The 20,569-nt window shown below is 45.6% G+C and overlaps 1 protein-coding gene across 1 annotated transcript in view; it reads right to left on the bottom strand.

Moving 5' to 3' along the window:
• Positions 1 to 19,755, bottom strand: part of IQGAP1 (IQ motif containing GTPase activating protein 1) — a 60,327-nt gene extending 40,572 nt beyond the window's left edge. Inside the window, exons 1-2 of the mRNA XM_065076877.1 lie at positions 19,595 to 19,755; positions 17,914 to 18,013 (exon numbers count right to left, since the gene is read on the bottom strand). Of these exons, the coding sequence (XP_064932949.1) occupies positions 17,914 to 18,013; positions 19,595 to 19,646 (152 nt within the window). The 5' untranslated portion in view covers positions 19,647 to 19,755. The remainder of the gene's footprint in view (positions 1 to 17,913; positions 18,014 to 19,594) is intronic.
• Between the last annotated feature and the right edge of the window lie 814 nt (positions 19,756 to 20,569).

Genomic DNA, 20,569 nt, shown 5'->3' with positions numbered 1-20,569 from the left:
GTCTCCTTTTCATCGTGCCTCACTTGCAGCTGAACCCTAAAGCTCTTAGGGGATGGATGAGGCGTGGATCAATAAGGATCACAGAAGTTTGCCTTCCAGACAAGAGTGGCTCAGAACAGCAGTAGCCAATATTATACACCAGAGCTAACAGTGTAACACAAGCAAGGTCAGTGATTTGGCTCACAGGGATGATGAGTCCATGTTGCTGGGACTGATCTTAAAGACAGGATCCTGCTTGAACCCAGTGAACAGAATTTTACTATTCTAAACACTCTTTCAGATGCATACATAATTGTGAACTATTTAGCTCCATATTAATCCAGCAAAGTAACAGGAAAACTCTGTACTGGATGCAAATGATAACAGATTAAATTAATAACGGCAGTAAATTAACACAATTTCACAGAAAGTAGTCCTGAAAAACACACCTGTAAAAATATGTGGCTTTGTTCACCAACTAAAACTGCAGACATATCACATCCATGAGGTACGAGGCTCCAAGCCTCACAATATTCTGATTAAAATCAAGCACTGTACATACATACAAAAACCAGCTCATATACACTAAGAGCTAACAAGCATCTCCAAGCAGTGTTTCCATGGGGCTTCACGAACGGTGCTGTTTCTAATGCATTCTGGCACAGACACATGCTATGCCCCCCTTCCAGTCTTCCATTAAATAAACACAAAAACTGAGGCTGACAAAATTGAAGAATTAGAGGATAATACCAACATCAGCAACTGTAACCTATAATTAGCACACGGGTGGTCACAGCTTGAGTAAGAACAGGACTATTCAAATAACCGAGGCTTTAGACATGGTTAAATATTATTGATCTAGCTTATCTACAGACTGGGGATTGTATCCTGAAAGACAACTGTGACACAGAAAAATGTGTAATGAGTACAGTTGACATAATGAACTCAAAGTTTAAGGCTCTAGGACCTACTGTTGTTGTGGGTGTATATGAAGGGGAACGGTAGAGTCAGGCACGACTGTTCTTTCATATACAGCTCTGATGACACTGACCTTGTCTCAGTGGTCTGCATTTTTTCAAACTGCAGAGCAGGATAGGGAAGAATTTTTTATTAGTTAAGTCAATAGTTCACAGTGAGAAGCCTGAACAATGGAGTACAGTCAGTTATACATGCAGTTTGTTGAAACCAAGTCTGAGAAGCAGCTTCGTGCTTGGGCAGCCCTTTGGTAGCAGACTGAAATCAGACAACACACTGACATCAGCTCCACCTTGTCTGATCAACAGCACCAAGTCTATGCAGGGCCATATGAACTACACACGAATCCATTTCTGAACAACCAATGTTCAGTCCAGCATGCAAGACTCAACAAAAAGAGCTGAAAATTATTCAACCTGCAATATCTCAGATGATGTCAGAGGGAATGACTGTTCTTTCTGACCATAATGAGAAAATAATATGTGATGATTTCTTTATAGTTATTTACAAAAGTATCATAAACATAATCTCACAGACTGCAATATTTTAACAGTCAAAGAAAACTTTGACTAGTGCAGATATGTAGTCTCAGATAAATTTCTTAACGTAAACTCCAAGGTTTACATTTTTGCCCTGCCACAGGGCCAGTCTGCTACTCTGCCACAGCCCGTCCATTTTCATGTCTGTCGCCATAAACACAATGCCTGCTGAAACATCCACTTCAGATGAATGTACCTCTGTGCTACCCAAACTCAAGGGGAATGCCATTCAGGCTTTCATGTCTGAATCTATTACTTCTCCATCTCTCTCTACTTGAAACGTTGGTATACAACGTGGTCTCATAGTACATTAGGTAGACATCTGTCAAGATAAACAAGGCAGTGTTCTTAAACCAACAAAAAAGCGTAACACTAGTGCTTTGTTCTTTGCTCTAATTCTGCATTTGCTTCAAGGTAATTCAAACACATCTATTCAGCTCAGCCGTCACTAATCTTCAAATGGCCTTTCTATTAACACACGTTATAATCAGCTGTAGTGATTCAGATGCCTACAGCCAAGAGCACCTAAAAACTCACTGTAGAGCAAATGGAGCCTAAGTCCTCAAATTTTTAATTCATCCCCCTTGCACATCTGTTTGAGGTTTTTTTTAAAGACCTAATCCCTGATGCTGTTTTCCAATTTGTGGATTGTGCTGCAGACAGTTACTGACAGCCTCATTGTTGAAAGAATACTCATGAGTCAATAGGGGTTTTCAAACAGCTTCATCTCACCGCTTTTTCACAGGTTATCTGGATTGTTTTCAGTACCTGCATTCCTCTCTGGATAACATAGAAAAATGTGAAGTTATTTCAAGAGAAAAAAAAACTCACTAACATTCCATAGCTGCTCATCATAAAGTTCCTACAATCAGCCACTATTACAGTCCCCAAATCTCAGTTCAGCTGATTCTTCCACCTGAATGGAGACAACTACTCAATTTTAAGACCAAACCCCTTTGCCCCGGAAAGGCTTTTCCTCATTTGGCTTCTCTACAGCTCCCGGCAGCAGAGGTGACACCTTTGTAAAGTTAACACAAGCAAGACAAAGGTGCAACAAAGTTTTTCAGCGAGGTTGCCACATCACAGAAACAGCTCAGCAACCAGCATCTCCAGTAGAGACAGCAGTGGAGACTCCAGGAGAGCCTGGAAGGAGTCGGAAGAGAAAACGGAAACTACACATTTCTCAGGAACTAACGCTCACAAAAATCAACGGCACTAAACAGTTTTATGTTCCTGCTGACACCCTCCCACAACAGGGAGTGGTTTTCTGCAGGAAAAAGGCAACACACCAGATTCTTCCAGCTTCTGCTGGCTTCTTATTCTCCAGCTCTCTCACTGCCTTCTAGTCCTTCCCAATCACCAAAACTAGAATAAATTTCCTAACTAACATCTCACAAAACTCTACAAAATGTGCAACATGGCAATCATAGTCTCTTCTCTGAATGTCTAGATTACAAAAGCTCTGCGTGCAGAAAGTTTCAATCAGCAAATGAGCAGCTGGTTGGAATGGCTGAGACAAACTTTACACAAAAATGAGTGGGCCTCTCTGGGCAACCTGGGCCGGACTCTCACCACCCCAGGGGCAATAATTCCTTCCTCATGTCTGGTCTGAATGTCCCCTCTTTCAGTTTAAAACCATGACACCCCTCTCCTGTCACAACAGGCCCTGCTCAAAAGTCTGTCCCCATCTTTCTTATCCAGCCCTTTCAGGTCCGGAAAGGCCGCAATAAAGTCTCCCCGGAGCTTCTCCAGCTGAACACGCCAACTGTCTCAGCCTGTTCTCCCAGCAGAGCGGTTCCAGCCTCGGGTCATTTCTGGGGCTCCTCTGGTCCTTCTCCAGCAGGCCCAGGTCTGTCCTGTGCTGGGGACCCAGAGCTGGACCAGCACTGCAGGGGGGTCTCACCAGAGCAGGGCAGGGGTGCAGATTTCCCGCCAAGCCTGCTGCCCACGGCGCTGGGGATGCAGCCCAGGACACAACTGACTGTCTGGGCTGCAAACGCACACTGCCAGCCCATGGCCCGTCTTTCATCCCCCAGCACCCCCAAGCCTTTCTCTGTGGGGCTGCTCTCCATCTCTTCGTCCCCAGCCTATACCGATACCGGGGTTGCCCCAACCCTGCTGCAGGACCTTGTGGCCTCCCTGAACCTCATGAGGTTCACATGGTCCCACTTCTCCAGCTTGTCTAGGTCCCTCTGGATGGATCCCATCCCTCAGGTGTGTGACCTGCACTGCTTAAGAAAGTGTACTTGAAATGGGACACTGCAACACCACATAGGGATGGGGCACAGGCAGAAAAACTTCCCTCCCCACTGCCCAAAGAGTGGGTGCTCTGCAGAGATCATGTTTTGGAGAGGCACCTAAAACACTGTTCGGAAAGATATATAAAAATCACATTTCCAAGCCTCTATCTCACAGACTCTCTGTGGGTTCTACTCACTTTCCTAAAGATCTGCAGGAAGTCAGAGGACTGATTTATGTGCCCTTTGATAGCAGCTGACTGGAAATGTAATGAGCCCCACTGCCCAGTTTATTCACAGAATCACAGAACATTGCAAGTTGGAAGAGACCTTGAAACACCATCTGGTCCAGCTTCCCATGGGAGAAGGAGCCCAGATGAGATTACCCAGCACCCTGTCTAGTTGCATCTTGAGTATCTCCAGTGGTAGGGACTCTACCACATTCCTGGGGAGGTTGTTACAGTGGTTGATTGTTCTTACTGCAAAAAAAATTTCTTTCTTCTATCAAGACGAAACCTTTCCCAGTGCAACTTGCACTTATTGCCCCTCAGCCTCTCCACATGGATCCTGGTGAAGACAGAGCTGCTGTACTCCTGGTAGCTGCCATTTAAGTACTAGAAAACTATGATGAGGTTCCCCCTGAGCCTAGCCTAGCCTAGCCTTCCCTTCTCTCTCCTCTCCTCTCCTCTCCTCTCCTCTCCTCTCCTCTCCTCTCCTCTCCTCTCCTCTCCTCTCCTCTCCTCTCCTCTCCTCTCCTCTCCTCTCCTCTCCTCTCCTCTCCTCTCCTCTCCTCTCCTCTCCTCTCCTCTCCTCTCCTCTCTCCTTCTTTTCTCTTCTCCTTCTTTTCTCTTCTCCTTCTTTTCTCTTCTCCTTCTTTTCTCTTCTCCTTCTTTTCTCTTCTCCTTCTTTTCTCTTCTCCTTCTTTTCTCTTCTCCTTCTTTTCTCTTCTCCTTCTCCAAGATGAAAAGACCTGGCTTCCTCAGTGCTTCCTCACAGGGTGACTTCTCCAGCAGTCAGATCATCTTTGTGGCCCTCCTTTGTATCCTCTGTTCACACACAAGACAGTCACCAGTGATCCACCAAACACCAGATGATGCACAGACACATTCTTTCCCATCTTGTCTTTGAGATCCTTGCCATCTAACTTGGGAAAACAATAGAAAACCTGTTTATGCAAAGCCTGTAAGGTACAGAAAACAAATACAACCCGAAGGACATGTTAAGGGAGTAAGGAACTGAGTCAAAGTACAATTTACAGAAAGCAAACCAGTTCAACAAGTTTTGACAGGAGTTCAGTATACAATGGGAACAGCTTGCAAATTTTATGCAGTAAAGGGATGGAAGGGCAGAAGGTATCAACTCAGGACACATACAAGTCACAGGTGGCACAGAATACATGTCAGAAGAGTTCCAAATAAGACATAAATCAAAACACCCTATACTAGAGAAGCTTCCACAAGGCAAAGGAGGCTCAGTCCTTCCACTCCAAGTGAAACAGTATTAATAATCTAAGAAAGTCTCATGGACCTTGTATTTAGTATTTCAGGTAAAGTGCACTTAAATGGTAAGTAACAAATTTGAAGTGGAAAAAGTATAGGAAAAATACAGGAAGATGCTAATTTGAGCCTCGTTTAGCCTGGAAAGCATCAGCTTCTCAACAGTCTCCTACAGTAAGGGACTTACTATCATACTTCCCTTTCTAATGTGACATAAATACAGTGTTTTGTGACTTAGACTGTCATATTTCCTCAGGTTAGTTTTATAAATAGGAATGCAAACACTCTCCTAAGGGGATTAAAAACCAAGTTGGTTGTCACAGCTTCTTGAATGGAATGTTCTCAATGAAGCCTCTACTGCAAATAAAGAATTGTGGATCACAGTGAAACTGGGAGAGCATTTTAAATCCCAAATGAGACACCATTACCCTCAGCCCAAGACAAAGGAGGCTTGCAACCCAAACCAGGACAGGGAGCCTGGAAAAGCAAAAAGGAGTGGAGTTTACCAGGAAGGAAAAGGTTTCTGGGAACACCTGACCAACTTCTACACACAAGCTACCAAAAGAAACTAATTTTTCTGCAAACTAGTACTCTCCTGGGTTTTGCTACTTTTGTCTCTGAAATTCAGTTCTTGAACTTCTAGTTCTAGAAAACATGAGATAAGTTTAAAAATTCTGGACCGTTACCCAAAAGATCCTGTAAAGCAAGTGAAACGCTGCTGTTCAGACCACGCTCTTCCCTGTCCCACACAGCTGCATCTCCTGTGCTGGGTCCACCCCACCTCACAGGACCTCTGAGATCCAGTCCAGCTCCTGCCTGCCACACCAGCAACCCCTTCCCTGGCCTTCGCAGCAGCCACGGCCCTCTGTAAATCACTGAAACATCATTATAAATCACTGTAAATCACTGGTGTGCCCTGGGTCATTGCAACCACAGCCTCCTGGGGGACACAGCTCCTCAGACCCTGGAGCAGTCCCAATGCTAGCAGTCGGGTTCGTAATGCCCTCCCAAGAACCTCACGGGGCAACCAAAGTCCCACCCACCTTGTTCAACCTAGGAAGATGTAAAATGAAAGCAGAAGGGACATGCAGACAAATCATTTAACGCCTTACTGAAGGACAAAGGCAGCAGCTTCTGCTTAAGCATCTCCATAAAGTAAGATAAATAGCCTGTAATTACAACACAAGCTGCCTCAATGTACTCATACCTGTTTCAACAGGTTCCTAAGTGGGTGTTACTGTAACTACAAAACTAAGGCAATTTGCATATAATACCGCTCGCCCTTACTGTGGCGTTGCTTAACCACTGTCTAAGCCAGAGGACAAAGCAACATTTTCAAAAAGTATTACGCAGTCCCTTTTACATTTAAAGCCTCACATACTAATATTTACACCCGTAATTCTTAAAAGGCAGAGAGAAATGTAGAATTTCCAGATGAACAAGAAGAAAATATTTCTCAGGTGGTGGTGGGGAAAGGGGTGGAGGAACCTGGTTGATGGGCAGCAACCCTGTCCGCTTTGGACACCAGGCACTAGAACAGTATGCCACCAATAAGCTTTTGACAGAAACCTTCAGTTATTTTTCACTGCTTCAGCAGATTCCACTACACTCCCTCTCACCAGCACAGAACGATAAATTTTTAGCCCCAAATTAATTCTTCAAGTTTCATTACATGACTGCATAGGTAATGTTGGACACCCTCCAATTTTACTGAAGCTAGCTCAAATTAAAGTAGTAATTGCACCTTTCTCATCAGTCAGTCCTATGGCTATGAAATGCAGAAGCCCCCTCCTAGAAAAACACCCTTGAATATCCACGAGCAGCTACTGCCATCAGCTGCAATTGAGGCCTTCCCTGAGAAGACACCACAGTAAAAACCCAACACTGGGTATTGCCAGGCAGCCAACCTCAAGTAATGCTGCCCTCGCATTTTCAAAGGAAACACCGCTCCATTAGCAAGGACTGGAAAAAACATCAGTCACCTCAGCTGCCAACTGGTCACAACCCCTTGATACTGCTGTATTCAGGGAGAATAAACGAGTTACACATAGGTGTTATTTTTCAACAGTATCACAGCCCTGGAGTTTAGACATGGTAGAATCTTAACACTGATCACACAGCAAACATTTTGCTCTTACACTCACAAAAATGTCAAAAGTCTAGTTAACCCCAAGACTATGGAAAAAATATGGCAAAGAAAAAAAGTCTCTCTTTTCCTCTCAGACTGCTTACAGATAAGCCTGAGGAAGAACAACTAGCAATCCATCTGTCTAGAAGTTGTTGCAAGAATACTCAATTTAATAAAGAAAAATAGTAGAGCAGACAATTAAAAAAAAAAAGGGCAAAACTACTGCTAATTCCATGACAGGAATACCATGCCATATGTTCCAGCACAAAAAGAAAAAAAATAACATGGCATAGAAAACACAGAAGTCATTAACAGTCAAAAAAAAGTGATCTTTATCAACCAGTGAGGAAAGTTCACTTCTTGGTCATCAGTAAGCAGTAGTGACTTCAAAGTAAAATTCTTTATTTGCAGAGGCCAGAAATAACTTTTTCTAATCTTCGGCTGGCCTAGAATTTCCAGACAAAGGCTCTTCCTTTTGTACACAGACCGGTCAGTGACATTTTCCAACTGTGAGACCAGAGTGCGGCCCAACACACCCTCTGGTTCTGCCCCGGTGGTCACTTCCACCGCGCTGGCCTCCAGAGCAACACGTCAGTACTTGCAGCCTTTGAGATTCCTAAGAAGATAAAGTACATAACACTGACACAGGATGCTAAAGGATAATCAGCATCACTCCTATCAGACTCTGGTACCAATGCCAAGTGTTGGCTGGAGTTCAGTTGTCCACAGGAACACTAAGAGAACTAATCCTGTCAGCAGTTACTGACCTAAGGGTATGTAAGCAGTGGACCAGTCACCAGGTCAGTCTGCTCCTCACACAGAGAGTGATTTGAAGAACTCCTGATCGGGCGCTCCTGTCCTTGCAGTTTGTACATCCCGGAATATGCATAATCAGTTGAATTTATTTAACATATATATTGAGACTGTCAGACAGAGTGTCCTTTGGATGAACTTAGCTCATTATGATACTAAAAATTACACCCACAGGCATGAAGATCCCTGCCCAACTGAATACCCTCACCCATGAGCATGCATAGCACAAGAAAATGATTGTGAACCACATGTAAATTACTAAAGGTAATAGAGGTACTAACCAAAATTGAAAATATAGATTATGTAAGTACTGGGAGAAAGCTGTGTTAGCTTTGTGGTTTTACCACCTAGTACCCAACTTCGTGCAGTCTCATAATAAAACGGTGCCTTGACTGTGTGTTCAGCTGCTTGCACACCAGGTACAGAGCGCTGCTTTGGGACAACACGGAGGGAGACCTGACGAGCTCAGAGCCTGCTTCTCTTTATAGGCGCATATGATATTATCCTCCACTCTCCGTAACACTATATACTATGCCAACATATTTTAATTAGCAAAATCAGCCTGCCTAAACCTGCGCTCTACTAACACAGTTTGACTGTCTTACACACAGCTACACTGTCTTACACATCTCCTCATAACCATCAAACAGGTAGGCTAATTGCCCAAAACTATTCTTCAAACATCTTCAGGATGTGATCGTCATGTGCATTCACACACTGTGGGCACAAATTTTTTAAACAAGATGATCTTTTTGCACTTTCAAAGTAATCCTATGGGTATTCACCCATTGTCTATTGCTATATGCACATACAAACGGAAAGTACATCTTGTTAGCTTGGTGCAAAAGTAACTGCAGTTTCAGACCATCATTTTTAAATCATTATAATTAGGCTGGAACACATCTTTATTAATGAAAATATGAACCGTTACAATTAACACATTTTCACCAACAAGAAATAAGTTTGTTCATTCCTATACCATAAAAATCATGCTTCAGCATTCAATGAACTCTTGGAAAGCATCTTCTGCATCCTGCTGTTGCGGAAGCATTTTCCCTGCAAAAAGTTGTTGCGATGTTGAAGTACTGTTAGTTGGCTGGTGAGAGGTCAGGTGAATATGGTGGATGAGGCAGAACTCTGTAGCTCCATTTGTTCAGCTTTGGAGGTGTCGGTTGTGTGACGTGCATTTGGGCACTGTCGTGGAGCAGGATCAGGCCCTTTCTGCTGGCCGATGCCGCAGGCGTTGTGGTTTTTGGTGCGTCCCATCGATTTGCTGAACGCACGTCTGGGATGTGATGGTTTCACTGGGGTTCAGAAAGCTGCGGTGGATCAGAGCGGCAGCAGAGCAGCAAACAGCGACCGTGACCTTCTTCTGGTGCAAGTTTGGCTTTGGGAAGCGCTCTGGACGTTCTTCTGGTCCAACCACAGAGCTGGTCATCGCCGACTGTCATATAAAATCCACTGCTTGTCACACGTCACAATCAGATCTAGAAATGGTTTGTTTTTGTTGCGTAGAGTAAGAGAAGATGACATTTCAGAACGACAATTTTTTGACTTTTCGGTCAGCTCACGAGGCACTCACTGAGCTTTTTTGCCTTCCCAATGTGCTTCAAACGCCGAACGACTGTCAAATGGTCCACATCAAGTTCTTCGGCAACTTCTGTAGTTGTAAGAGGATCAGTTCGATGGTCACTCTTGTTTGGTTGTTGTCACCATGATCCCCGTCATCAAGGTTCTTGTCTCCTTTGCTGTGTGTCCATGAGCAGTTCCTGCACCAAATGTGCTGCTGATGTTGCAAGTTGTCTCTGCTGCTTTACAACCCATTTTGAACTCGAATAAGAAAATAACTCTATTTTGCTTTTTTGTCTAACATCATTTCCATAGTCTAAAATATCAAATAAACAGCAAGTAATGTTAGTAGCAAAAAAAGTGAGAGAAGTGCATTAAGCATGTGTATCATAACCACATTTATTTAAGAATGTATTCTAATATAAAATGGCAAATTTCAACAACGCAAAAACTGCAATTACTTTTGCACCAACCTAATACACTTCGTTCCTTCAAACCCCACAATATGCAAAATGTGTCTTATTGTCTCTCCCCTGTGCAGCTGAGGAGGAATGAGAGAGTGTCTTGGTGGGCACCTGGCAGCCAGGCAAGGTCAACCCACCACAACCGGAGACCTCTGAAATTCCTCCCACCCACCATACACATAAAATGGTCCTCTAGAGCAGTCAAACAAGGAAATTATTACTTACTGTGGTACAGAGAAACCCCATTTATAGACAAACAATTCATTGTGCTTCAGCAGGTTATTGTCCAAGCCATCCCTTGCCCCAGACAGCCCACATCATGCAATAAAACATGCAAGACAACAAAAATCAAAGATGGGCACTGCACAAAGAATGCATACTAAAAAAAAAAGACATTGAAAACCACACACCAAACACAAAACCAGCCACCCTACCTCGTCACTCTGAAATCCAGTGGAGGACAGTACACACTGCTGCAGAAGGCAATAAACAGAGGGAAAGGCAGCAGCTTTACACCAGCTGGGGGTAAAAGAAACAATCTTGAGGAGGAACCTTATTTGAGGAAGATACGGAACAGGACTTGATCAAAGCTACTGTTCTTGGCCAACTGACAGCAGCAATCAGCAAGTGATAAAATTATTGCTTATGACACAGCTAAATAACGTGTTGAAAATTAAAACAAGCTCGAATTTGAGGTACTGGGAAAAGGAAACTAGAGAGGGGAAACCAAAGAGAGGCAACCAGAGCAACGCCCTGGCAGGACACAGGGACAGGCACAACTGGCTGAGCACAGACGGTAAAACTGCACAGAGAGAAAAGCTGCAATATCGGGCACAGCTACACAAGATCAACCCCTTGCTCTGTCCCAGCTGCGTCCCCTGTGTCCTGGAGGCTCCTCTGCCCCAGGAGCGGGTTCAGCCCCGACAGAGACAGAGAACGTCCCACCTTCCGTGCAGGGAGAAGAACACATGACTTTTGCCAGGTCAGCAAAATGACTATTAGAGAATATTTAATCACTCTTAATCAGTACTAATAGAAATAGAATGTTTACAAGAGCAGGAGTCCCAACTGGACAATGACAATAAGAACAACAGCTAGAAGCTACAGAAGCTGAAGCAGGAAAAACTCTTATTGGAAAACACACACAAATTTTAATCCATTGGAGTGACTGATCCACCTAGATTTTGGCTGATCTCTCACCATCTGGAGCCTTAAAAAAATCAGCAGTGAATACCTTTACAGTCTAATTCCATCAAATGTCATAACATTGATATAAAAGTCACATTAAAAAAAAGCTGTCCCAGCGTATATTGCTGATGTACAGGCTTTTTTAATACTTTAAAGGAGTTCTTGGGGAAAGACTGCAAAGTTTCTCTCTTCTCCTTTCAGTTGTATGAAGGGCAAGTGAAAGTTAGAATAACAGGTTTGTCCACAAGAAAATAAATGGAAAATTTGCACCTGATCTACCAGAGCCAAAAAGGAAAACAGCTGTAGCAAAGACCCAAAAACGTTCACAGACTTCAGTTTTGGGCAGTTAATTAGCTAGTTTCACAATTCCTGCATATCTACATTTAGAAAAACAAGGACCTGTAATGTAATATACCTGTCCCTGTGTTGAAAAGGACTTGTATTTTAGTGGAGAGCAGTTTGCTTCAAAGGATTTCTGACATGCAGTGAATGATCTCATCTTCCTCAAGCAATAGAGGTTGCGAAAACATCCTATTCATGCAGCTGCTGTAACAGGAAAATTTGGCAAGAATCTGGTGGATAGAAAAAAAAACACAGGGAGCAGAGGGCAGAGCCCTCTGTCAAACAGAGTTTCAGTGATCGCAGCGTCACCGCTCACCAGGAGCTGGAAACGAGCCGGTGAGCGCTGCTGAGCAGCCATTGGGTTCACACTGCAAAAATGACAAATCACATCATGCACAGACTTTCAGAACACCGAGAATTCTGCTCAGAACAAAATCTCAAGAAAAAAAACCCGTCTCCCTTTCCCAAACACGCACCAGGCTTGCTCATCCTCATGGTCGGTATTTGCATAACAAATCACCGTCTTTCCCCATCCCGTCCAGTGTCCTGCACTGACGCATGCCGTTTCAAGCATGACCATCCTCTGCCCAACAGGATGTCCCACAGAAACCAGGCTCCCAAACGCAGACCAAGGGACACATTCCGGACAGCAGGTGTCCGAGCTACAGGAACGCATGAACAGTATTCAGAATCCCACTCTTCAGATAACAAATGGAAATCCATGGGGTGGGGAGGGGCGAGCCCCTGCCACAGCGGTGACAGCGACAGCTGGGAGACACGATCAGCACCCAGAGACAGCGCCGGGGCAGCCCCTGAGCTCCTCCATGGAGGTACATCTGCAACCACACGGGGCCCTGCGGAAATCAGTATTAAGTCACGTACCTTTATTAATATCAAAATTACACCAGTAACTACCACAAAACAACCAGAATTGTAATTTGAAACATTCTGTGGAGATAGATCCGTTTCCGAAAGCATATTTTGACTGTTCATTAGTTTGTAATTATCTTCTTTAGTTCTCTATCAAAAACAACATTGTTAATTCCAATTTCAACTCAGATAGTTCTGAGAAATCTAACAAGCTGAAATAGAAATTTAAATCTTTGGCACCTGCCCCAGAAAAGGAAAAGCTCTTGCATTCAAATTAGGTCTAAGGCCAGTGTCTACTGAACCTGTACGGCGACAGTCAAGCAGGGAATGCAGTTTGACCCTTGTCCCAACAACATAGTAGAACACGCCAGACTACAGAAGTGGGAAGCTGATTGTATTTAACATAAAAAATGAAAACAAAACTCATTTTGCTCAATCTCATACTCACAAGCATCAGAAAGTATTTGGTGCCCAAGGAGTCCGTCCAGGAACCAGCAGATGTTCCAGCTGCCCGCCCAGCAATGGGCCGTCACACCCAGCCCAAAAACCAGCACCAGGTGCGGGACCCGCTGCCCCAGCACGGGAGGTGAAGGGCACCGCTTGTCGGCTCTCCTTGCACTTCCCAGGCTCGTCCCCAGTGGGCAACCACAGGCAGACTTACAGATTGCAGACGGGCCTTCTCACACCCTTTTCCAGCTGGCAACAGCCTCTGTCCTGTGCCACCCCCATGACCCAGCGGGATTTGTTCAGGGTGCTCTGTCTACAAAGGGTGTCTCATGCAACTGAATGCAAACGTGCTGGGGTCTCAACGACCAGCTGCTAATCCAGGCACTCAAACACGTGTCAATCCCACAGCTGCACATAGCGCCTCCACATCCAGGTGCTCCCACCCACACCCAGACAGCCCTTCCCCTGTAATTCCCTACCAGCTGGCAAGGAAAACACTCGTGGACATGACAGGGGAGAAAAGCGGCCAGACAGAAAGGGCAGCACCTTTTTCTTTCCCGACAGTATCTGGATAACCCATCTAAAAGAATATATGAAGCTATGGTTTCAAAACTTTGGCACTACTCAGTACTGCCAGCAGCACAGGCATGGCATTTTTTTGGCAAATCATACTGTTCATTTTATCAAAAGAAGAGGGATCTCACACTCCAGCAGATTGTTGCCTATACATATCTATCTCCAACACTTTTAGTTCAGTTACAGTCACAGACTTGGCACATTCCCGCAGAGGATCAGAAGAGAAAACTTGCAGACAACGTCCTGAGCAAGGGCATTAGACAGCCACCCAAAAACCCTAAACAAAAACCTGTATCTGAAATAACTCATCCTACCAACTCTGAACAAATCAAGGAATCATCCAAGAAAATAAAAGATCTCTCAGAGAAGAAACAACAACAGAGCAAGATAAATTTATCACGAGTGTTCTCCTCCAGAGAAGATGGTGGAAATTTAAATGCATTTCAGTAGTTTGTGCAGGAAGACAAGGCACCTCAAATGAAGAGCTGGGAAAATGAGAACTGCCCACAGCTAAAGGGTCTCGGAAACATTCTTCTCATGCACAGAGACAATTTCAGCTCAAGGATACCAGAAAGCAAATGATTAGTGAGCAACACAGGCCAGATTTTTCCCTGGCAACATGCAGCTGAACCAAAGACCATATCAATATTCCTTCCCCCCACCTCAAAGTAAATACGAGGTTCCTCTTTGTTCCTTTTCAAACACTGCCAACAACTGGTAACAACACCTGAGCTCCTCTTGCTGATGGGGATCCCATCACATTTGCCATATTTGCCAAAAAGATCAGTCCTGAAGAACTTTCAAATGAGGAACTTAATTAGCACATATGCAAAAATCTTTTTCAAGGCACATTCAACCATTCTGCTACCAAAGCTAATTGCTGTGATCACTTACCATTAGAAACTAAACAGGCTTAAATGCTTGGAAGGTAGAATATCACTAAAGTTACCATACCTCAAAACTAAGTTGATTTCTTGCAAATAAGGGTTGTAAGACCTCCCCAGTACCCGATCATCAAGAACTGTTATGTGACAACTACTCACTGTGGCTATTTTGGGCTGCTCTCTTCTTGCATTACACATACAGTATTCCTTCAGAAACCACTGTCCAACAGCAAACCCCTGGTCTCCGAACTGAATTTTGTGCAAACAGCTGTTTCTCTCCTGGCCTGCCTTTCATTACTATTTCCAGTGAGTCATAAAAAAAGCATTCAGAGTGAGGCAAAGATGATGGGGCTCCAGCCCTGTCCTCCCCCACCTCCCTCCACCCACTTCTCAGAAAAATACAGTTCTGAATGTGCATTCCAACCATTTCCAGCCCGGGCAGCCACTCCCTGCCAGCCGCACGGGTCCATGGACGGAACAGCCCAGAACTGCAGAGCAACGTCTGCTCAGGTCCAAACGGGAGCTGGGGAGAACCCCAGATGGAGGCGTGAGAGCTGAACAGCAGCTACGTCAGCATACAACTATTGCTAATAAAACATTACCTATGAATATTCATGGATTACAATCTAAAATGGGACTCGTACCTGACAGAAGCAGAAAAACCAACAAAAATTGCAAAACCACACGCACAACACCACAACACACAAAACCAACCGAAAACAACCCCACCCCCACAAACCAACAACCAACCCAAAAATCAGTACCTGACCCAATTTACAAGTGAGAATAAAATGGCAATACAACGAAATGAATTTAAAAGTATTGATTAACCTGGAATAAAAAGAGGAATCCTGTTTATGACACATAAGAGTAAGTTCTGCTATGTCGACGCGTGTCTTCCTGGCCCACTCACCCGACCTAGAGAAGCCAGGTTTGCTGGGAATTATACACATCATTTTCAGCCAAATGCCGGTTCCTGTGATCGCGTGACTTGGATTATACATCAAGATATTGAGGCTACTCACACACAAATACATCTCCAAATACAACAACTCACGAATGAACTAACAACTCTCTTTACTCTGCAACTACAAAAATCCAATCATACTTCAATATTATTATTATTTTTTTTTTTTAAAAAAAAAGGCCTCATTCTAAAATTAGAAAATAAAGGATCTCCAAGAAGGAGTTGTACTTTTGAAATAAAACACCAGCAAACCAGACATTCAGCAGTCTCAGGCTGCTTCCCATCTGTCTGCAGAGCTCATCAATAATAGGAACACGATCTTTGGTTCTACATTACACACTACTGACTAAATTACTGCAGATGTTTTCTAAATAGAACTAATAATTCCATCTTCAGCTCTTTTCCAGCATGCAATAGTGACCAGCCTCTCCTGCCGCCCCGCGTCTGAGCCTAAAGATTTCAGATTCAAATGGAAGGAGTTACTTTGACACATAGTCAGGTTTTTCTTATTACTTCAAACCTCATCCAAATCCATATGGACAGAAAATTATTACCTGCTAGTAACTAAGCAGCCTCTGTGACTCTATGGTAGAGGTGATTGTTATGAAGCATCTGAAAGACTACAGCATAAACTTCAGTGCTCCCTGCCCCTTCAAAAATATACTATACATTCTTGGTAAGGCAGCACAAACTATTAAAATCCTGGAATCAGGTCCTCCTTTATACTCCGCCAGGAGTGAACTTGTACAAACTCAGCATTTGCTCCCAATTAAAATCACTCCAGCAGAACGCGTCTGGTCTTGCTGGGGAAGTCTTACACAGACTTACCCAAAACTGATCACCCAGCAAGTGGAAGAGAAAGGTTTCTGGCTCTTAACCTGTATCATCTTTGAGGGGCAAAGGCAGACTGAAGTACTCAGTGAGCCACGACAAAACACGCTGATGGCTATTGAGAACATGTTTTTACACACAGTCCATACTTTTCTGCTGCTCCAGAGGCTATTTTCTGTGGCACACACATCAGCCAGTTTGCCTAGATATTTGTGGGAACAAGGAAAGTCTAAGCTCACAATCTATTTCCGACTAATTACAAAACGCTCACGATCCATTTCCTGACTCATTACAAAACGTGAACTGGAGCACCAGCCTGACTGTCAAGTGTAGGGGCCGGGGAGTCACCAACACACACACCACCCCACCTCTTTTCTTTAATTTTGTTCTTGGAAACCAGTCTTTGGTCTCAATGTCAGCTTCAACAACACATTTTAAATTTCAAGTAAAATATTCAATTTATACAAAGGCATGAAAAGACCCAACTGTCATGAAGGGAAGCAGCTGACAAACTGGTCTGTCTCATTCCTACTCTCCACGTACAGCACAGAGGACTGAATGTTTGCAAAAAGATTTTTAAAATACCAACAGTAAGACTTTATGCATTCATTTTTAATATTGGTTCTTTTTCCTTTAATAGCAGATATATAGCATCTACTGCGTTCTGATCATACTTTTCATTAATTGTCTGAATGAAGAAATACAGCATGGTTATTAAACACGGAGATGACAAAAAAAGTTACACACATGCTAGAGGACAGAAATAAGATCAAAATTATTTCAATATATTAAACAAAGGTCAAGAAAAATCAAATTCAGGAAGATCAAGTGAAAGGTAACACACGCGGGAAAACACAACAGGCTGTACAAACACAGGATGAAGAACCAATTCCAGCAGCAGACCTTCAAGGAAAAGGTGGCAACTCAGCAAAACTCTACATCATACCATTATGAAAACGTAGATACCATGCCATAATGTACAACACTAGCATATCTATCAGGGTACACAAGATAATCCTTGTGCTCCCATGAGCAGGCATGTTAATGCCCCTGTTGGAAACTTTTTTCTGTTTCGGCAGCAGTTCTGGAAAGACGTGGAGTGAGTACAGAGAAGTCGGAACAACCCAGGGAAAAGCACTACAGCTCTATTAAACAGGACCACAGAGAAATATGCACAAATTGGGTTTTCAGTTGAAGAGAAGTGCAAGGGAAATACACTGTTATAATTTAAATTTGTAAAAGGTCTGCAGTTAAGAGGACAAGAACAATGACTTCTTCATGTCCATTGATGCGCAGAGAGGTAACACTGCACCAAGTCAGATAACAGAACCTGTCAGTGCTGTGAGCACTGGAGCTCCAGAGTCCTTGTCACAAAATATCTTTAAGAACATGTTAGAAAAGCACATCAGGGGTCGGATGGGAGTTTTCTTTGTTTGTGGGTTTTCTGTGTTTTGTTTTTTCCTTTGTTTTGTGTTTTGTTTGTTTTTAAAAATGAATCTATATAGCTACTAAGAAACACAGGCAAGAGGTAAGCGACATCCAAGTTATTCTCCTTAGCAAACACAACTCCATTAAAGCACCAGCAGTTTCAAACCCACTTATTCTTACCTCTTTGCTTCTTCCAGATGACACAGGTATTCATAGGCCACATTCTGCCGTCGCCTTTCGTCCATTTCCTCCGCTGTTAATCTCTCATTATCCAAGACCGCTGCAAATAGTCAAAACAAATTCTCAGGTGTTTGAATATTGCATATAGCTGAACAGGGACACCAAAAATCAGACCTGACCTTTCCCACTGAAACTCATCGCAGGTTTTATATGATTCATAAAATGAAGGAACAAATATATCTCTTCTCTACAAGCAACAGAAAAGACCCTGTTTCCTTATTCCCCCTGTCTTGTCACATAAGCTTGCATCTTCCCTCCTTCCGATTCCTTAATTTAACTGTGATCCAACTTCTTCCATCTTCTAGCTTTGCCCTTCTTTTCCTCAAAAGCACATCAGTGGCCACGTGTCTCCATCTGTCCTCTGATTTTGGCAGTCAAAGATTAAAGAAAGGCAACAACATACATTCACATCACGTGATGCCTTCTATATCTTTACAGTCCATCTCTAAAAAAAGATGGGAATGCTACTTGCAGTCCTCATCTGGAAGGGAATAATTCAGGTCCACAGCCTGCCTGCCGTCTTCGGAACAATCTGAGGACCTGTGTATGCCTAAATCTTTCAGGTTCTGTGTGTTGGAAGCCCCAGTGACAAAACCCACTCTTCCCAGTCTTAGAGCTCAATACCTTAGCCATGCTCTCATGTAAGGAAAAAAAAACAAACAACTTTTTAGGTTTTGTGGACCAACTTGACAAATAGGAAACGTCTCATGCCATTACTAATCCAAGGTTAGCTTACACGCCTTCAACAAATACACAAAAGTGATGACCCATCAACTGCAGCACTGCAGATCACACCAGATCGTGGTTCAAACTGCAAAGGGTCACACAGAAATCAGCCTGGAGCCCCACAAACGCGTACTTCTCATTACTCCGACCCCTCACAAAGCTGCAAGAGCTGGAAACTGTCCCAAACCGCAGCGCAGCGCCCGCCGCCGGGCACGTGCCCAGGAGCCGGGCACAGCCCCTCCCCAGCTCCATCCTTCCGTGCCTCCGCGCAGCGCCCGGCCCCGCCCCCGCCCGCACCTGCCGTCCCGCCCGTCCCGCCCCGCGCTTCTCCCGCCTCCGCTCATTTCTGACGTGGTGCCGCAGCACAAGCGAGCGCGCATTTCGGCCTCCCGCTGCACAGCCCGGCTGTGACAGGGAGGCGGAGGAGTCCGATCGCAACGCGCGTTCCGCCCGGTAAGTCGCGGGTGGCCGCCGCAGGACGTGGGAAGGAAGGAGGCAGCGACCACGGCCCCGCCCCGCGCTGCCCCGCCCGCGGCGGACATCTTGGGCGAGGCGCGGAGCCCGCCTGCGGGAGACGACGGCGGGAGAGCCGGGAGACGCCCCAGCACTGCCCGGCTACCGCCTGGCCCCCTGCTCTTCCCTAACGCGCGGGGAGGGACGTCGAGCCCGGACGAGCTCCCGCGCCCACGGCGCTCAGCCCCCGCAGAGCGGCCGCGGCCCAACCGCCCCCTCGGACAAGTCCCAGAGCCGCGGTCCCGCAGCCCCCCGGGCCGGCGGCGCCCCAGCCTCCACTCCGGCACCGGCCGCTGGAGGGCCGGACTGCGCTGGCCGGGCAGGGCGTCGCCGGGCAGGTCGCTTCTTGGCGGCCGCGCGGCCCCCGCAGGCCGATACTCACAGCCATAGTGTGGCCGGGACATGGCCAGCCCGTCCGCCTCCTCCGCCGCCATGGCGCTGCGCTGCTCCGGGCCCGGCCGGGACTTGGGCGCGGCTGTTCCTCTTCCTGCCGCACCGGGTGTGGCGGGGGAGGAGCCGCTGCTCCGCGCTCGCTGCCCGTCCCCGCCCCGCCGCCTCCGCCACCTCCGTCCGCTGCTGCTGCGGCGGCTTGTCCCGCCCGACCCAGCTCGGCCCGGCCCTCAGCCCTGACTGAGCCCGGCCCGCACCACGCAGGTCTCGGTGTCCCGCCCCGGGGTCCCATTCACGGGCCCTGCCCCGCCCGGACCGTGAGCGTTCCTGTCAGTTCCGTTCCTAACACCCCGCCAAGCTCTGCCAGCCCTGCGACAGGGCACACAGCCCCTTGGGCAGACCCCCTCCTTTGCCAGGCTTCCTGCCACACCAGCCTTCCTCACAGCAAAACCTGGCCTTGCTGGGCACAGCTGCGCCCTTCCATGGAACAGCTCTGCCGACCGCCCATGGTGACACATGAAATGTCATCGGTTTGAAGCAGGGTGAAGTGCAACAGCCACATCCAGCAGCACTGCAATGGGACGTAACCACGTCCTGGAAGGTCCCTTCTCCTCACTGTGTTAAGCTCATCTGTTACTATTGCTTTGCCTACTTCTTGTTCAAGAGTGAGGGTATAGAACATGCCACCCTGTGTCCATTTAATTAGTCCCATGAATTTTACTGGCACAGATAAGCACAAATGAAGTAATTCAGTAGACAAGGCTCTGTGAGGAAAAGCCTCACCACAGGTCAGGGAGCTGTGCCTGGTGGAACCACAGCTGTAGTTCTGCCCCAGGACAAGGGAGACGTGGACGGGATGGAACAAGTTTGGTGAAGCATGAAGCAGCTCATTGAGGGCTCGGAGCATCTGACATATGAGGAGAGGCTGAGAGGACAGGACGAGAAGCAATGGGCAGTGCACTGGAAT

The sequence above is a fragment of the Columba livia genome, chromosome 11 (genome assembly GCF_036013475.1).
Source record: "Columba livia isolate bColLiv1 breed racing homer chromosome 11, bColLiv1.pat.W.v2, whole genome shotgun sequence".
Lineage (NCBI taxonomy): Eukaryota > Metazoa > Chordata > Aves > Columbiformes > Columbidae > Columba > Columba livia.
This window is presented reverse-complemented; position numbering and strand designations above follow the sequence as displayed.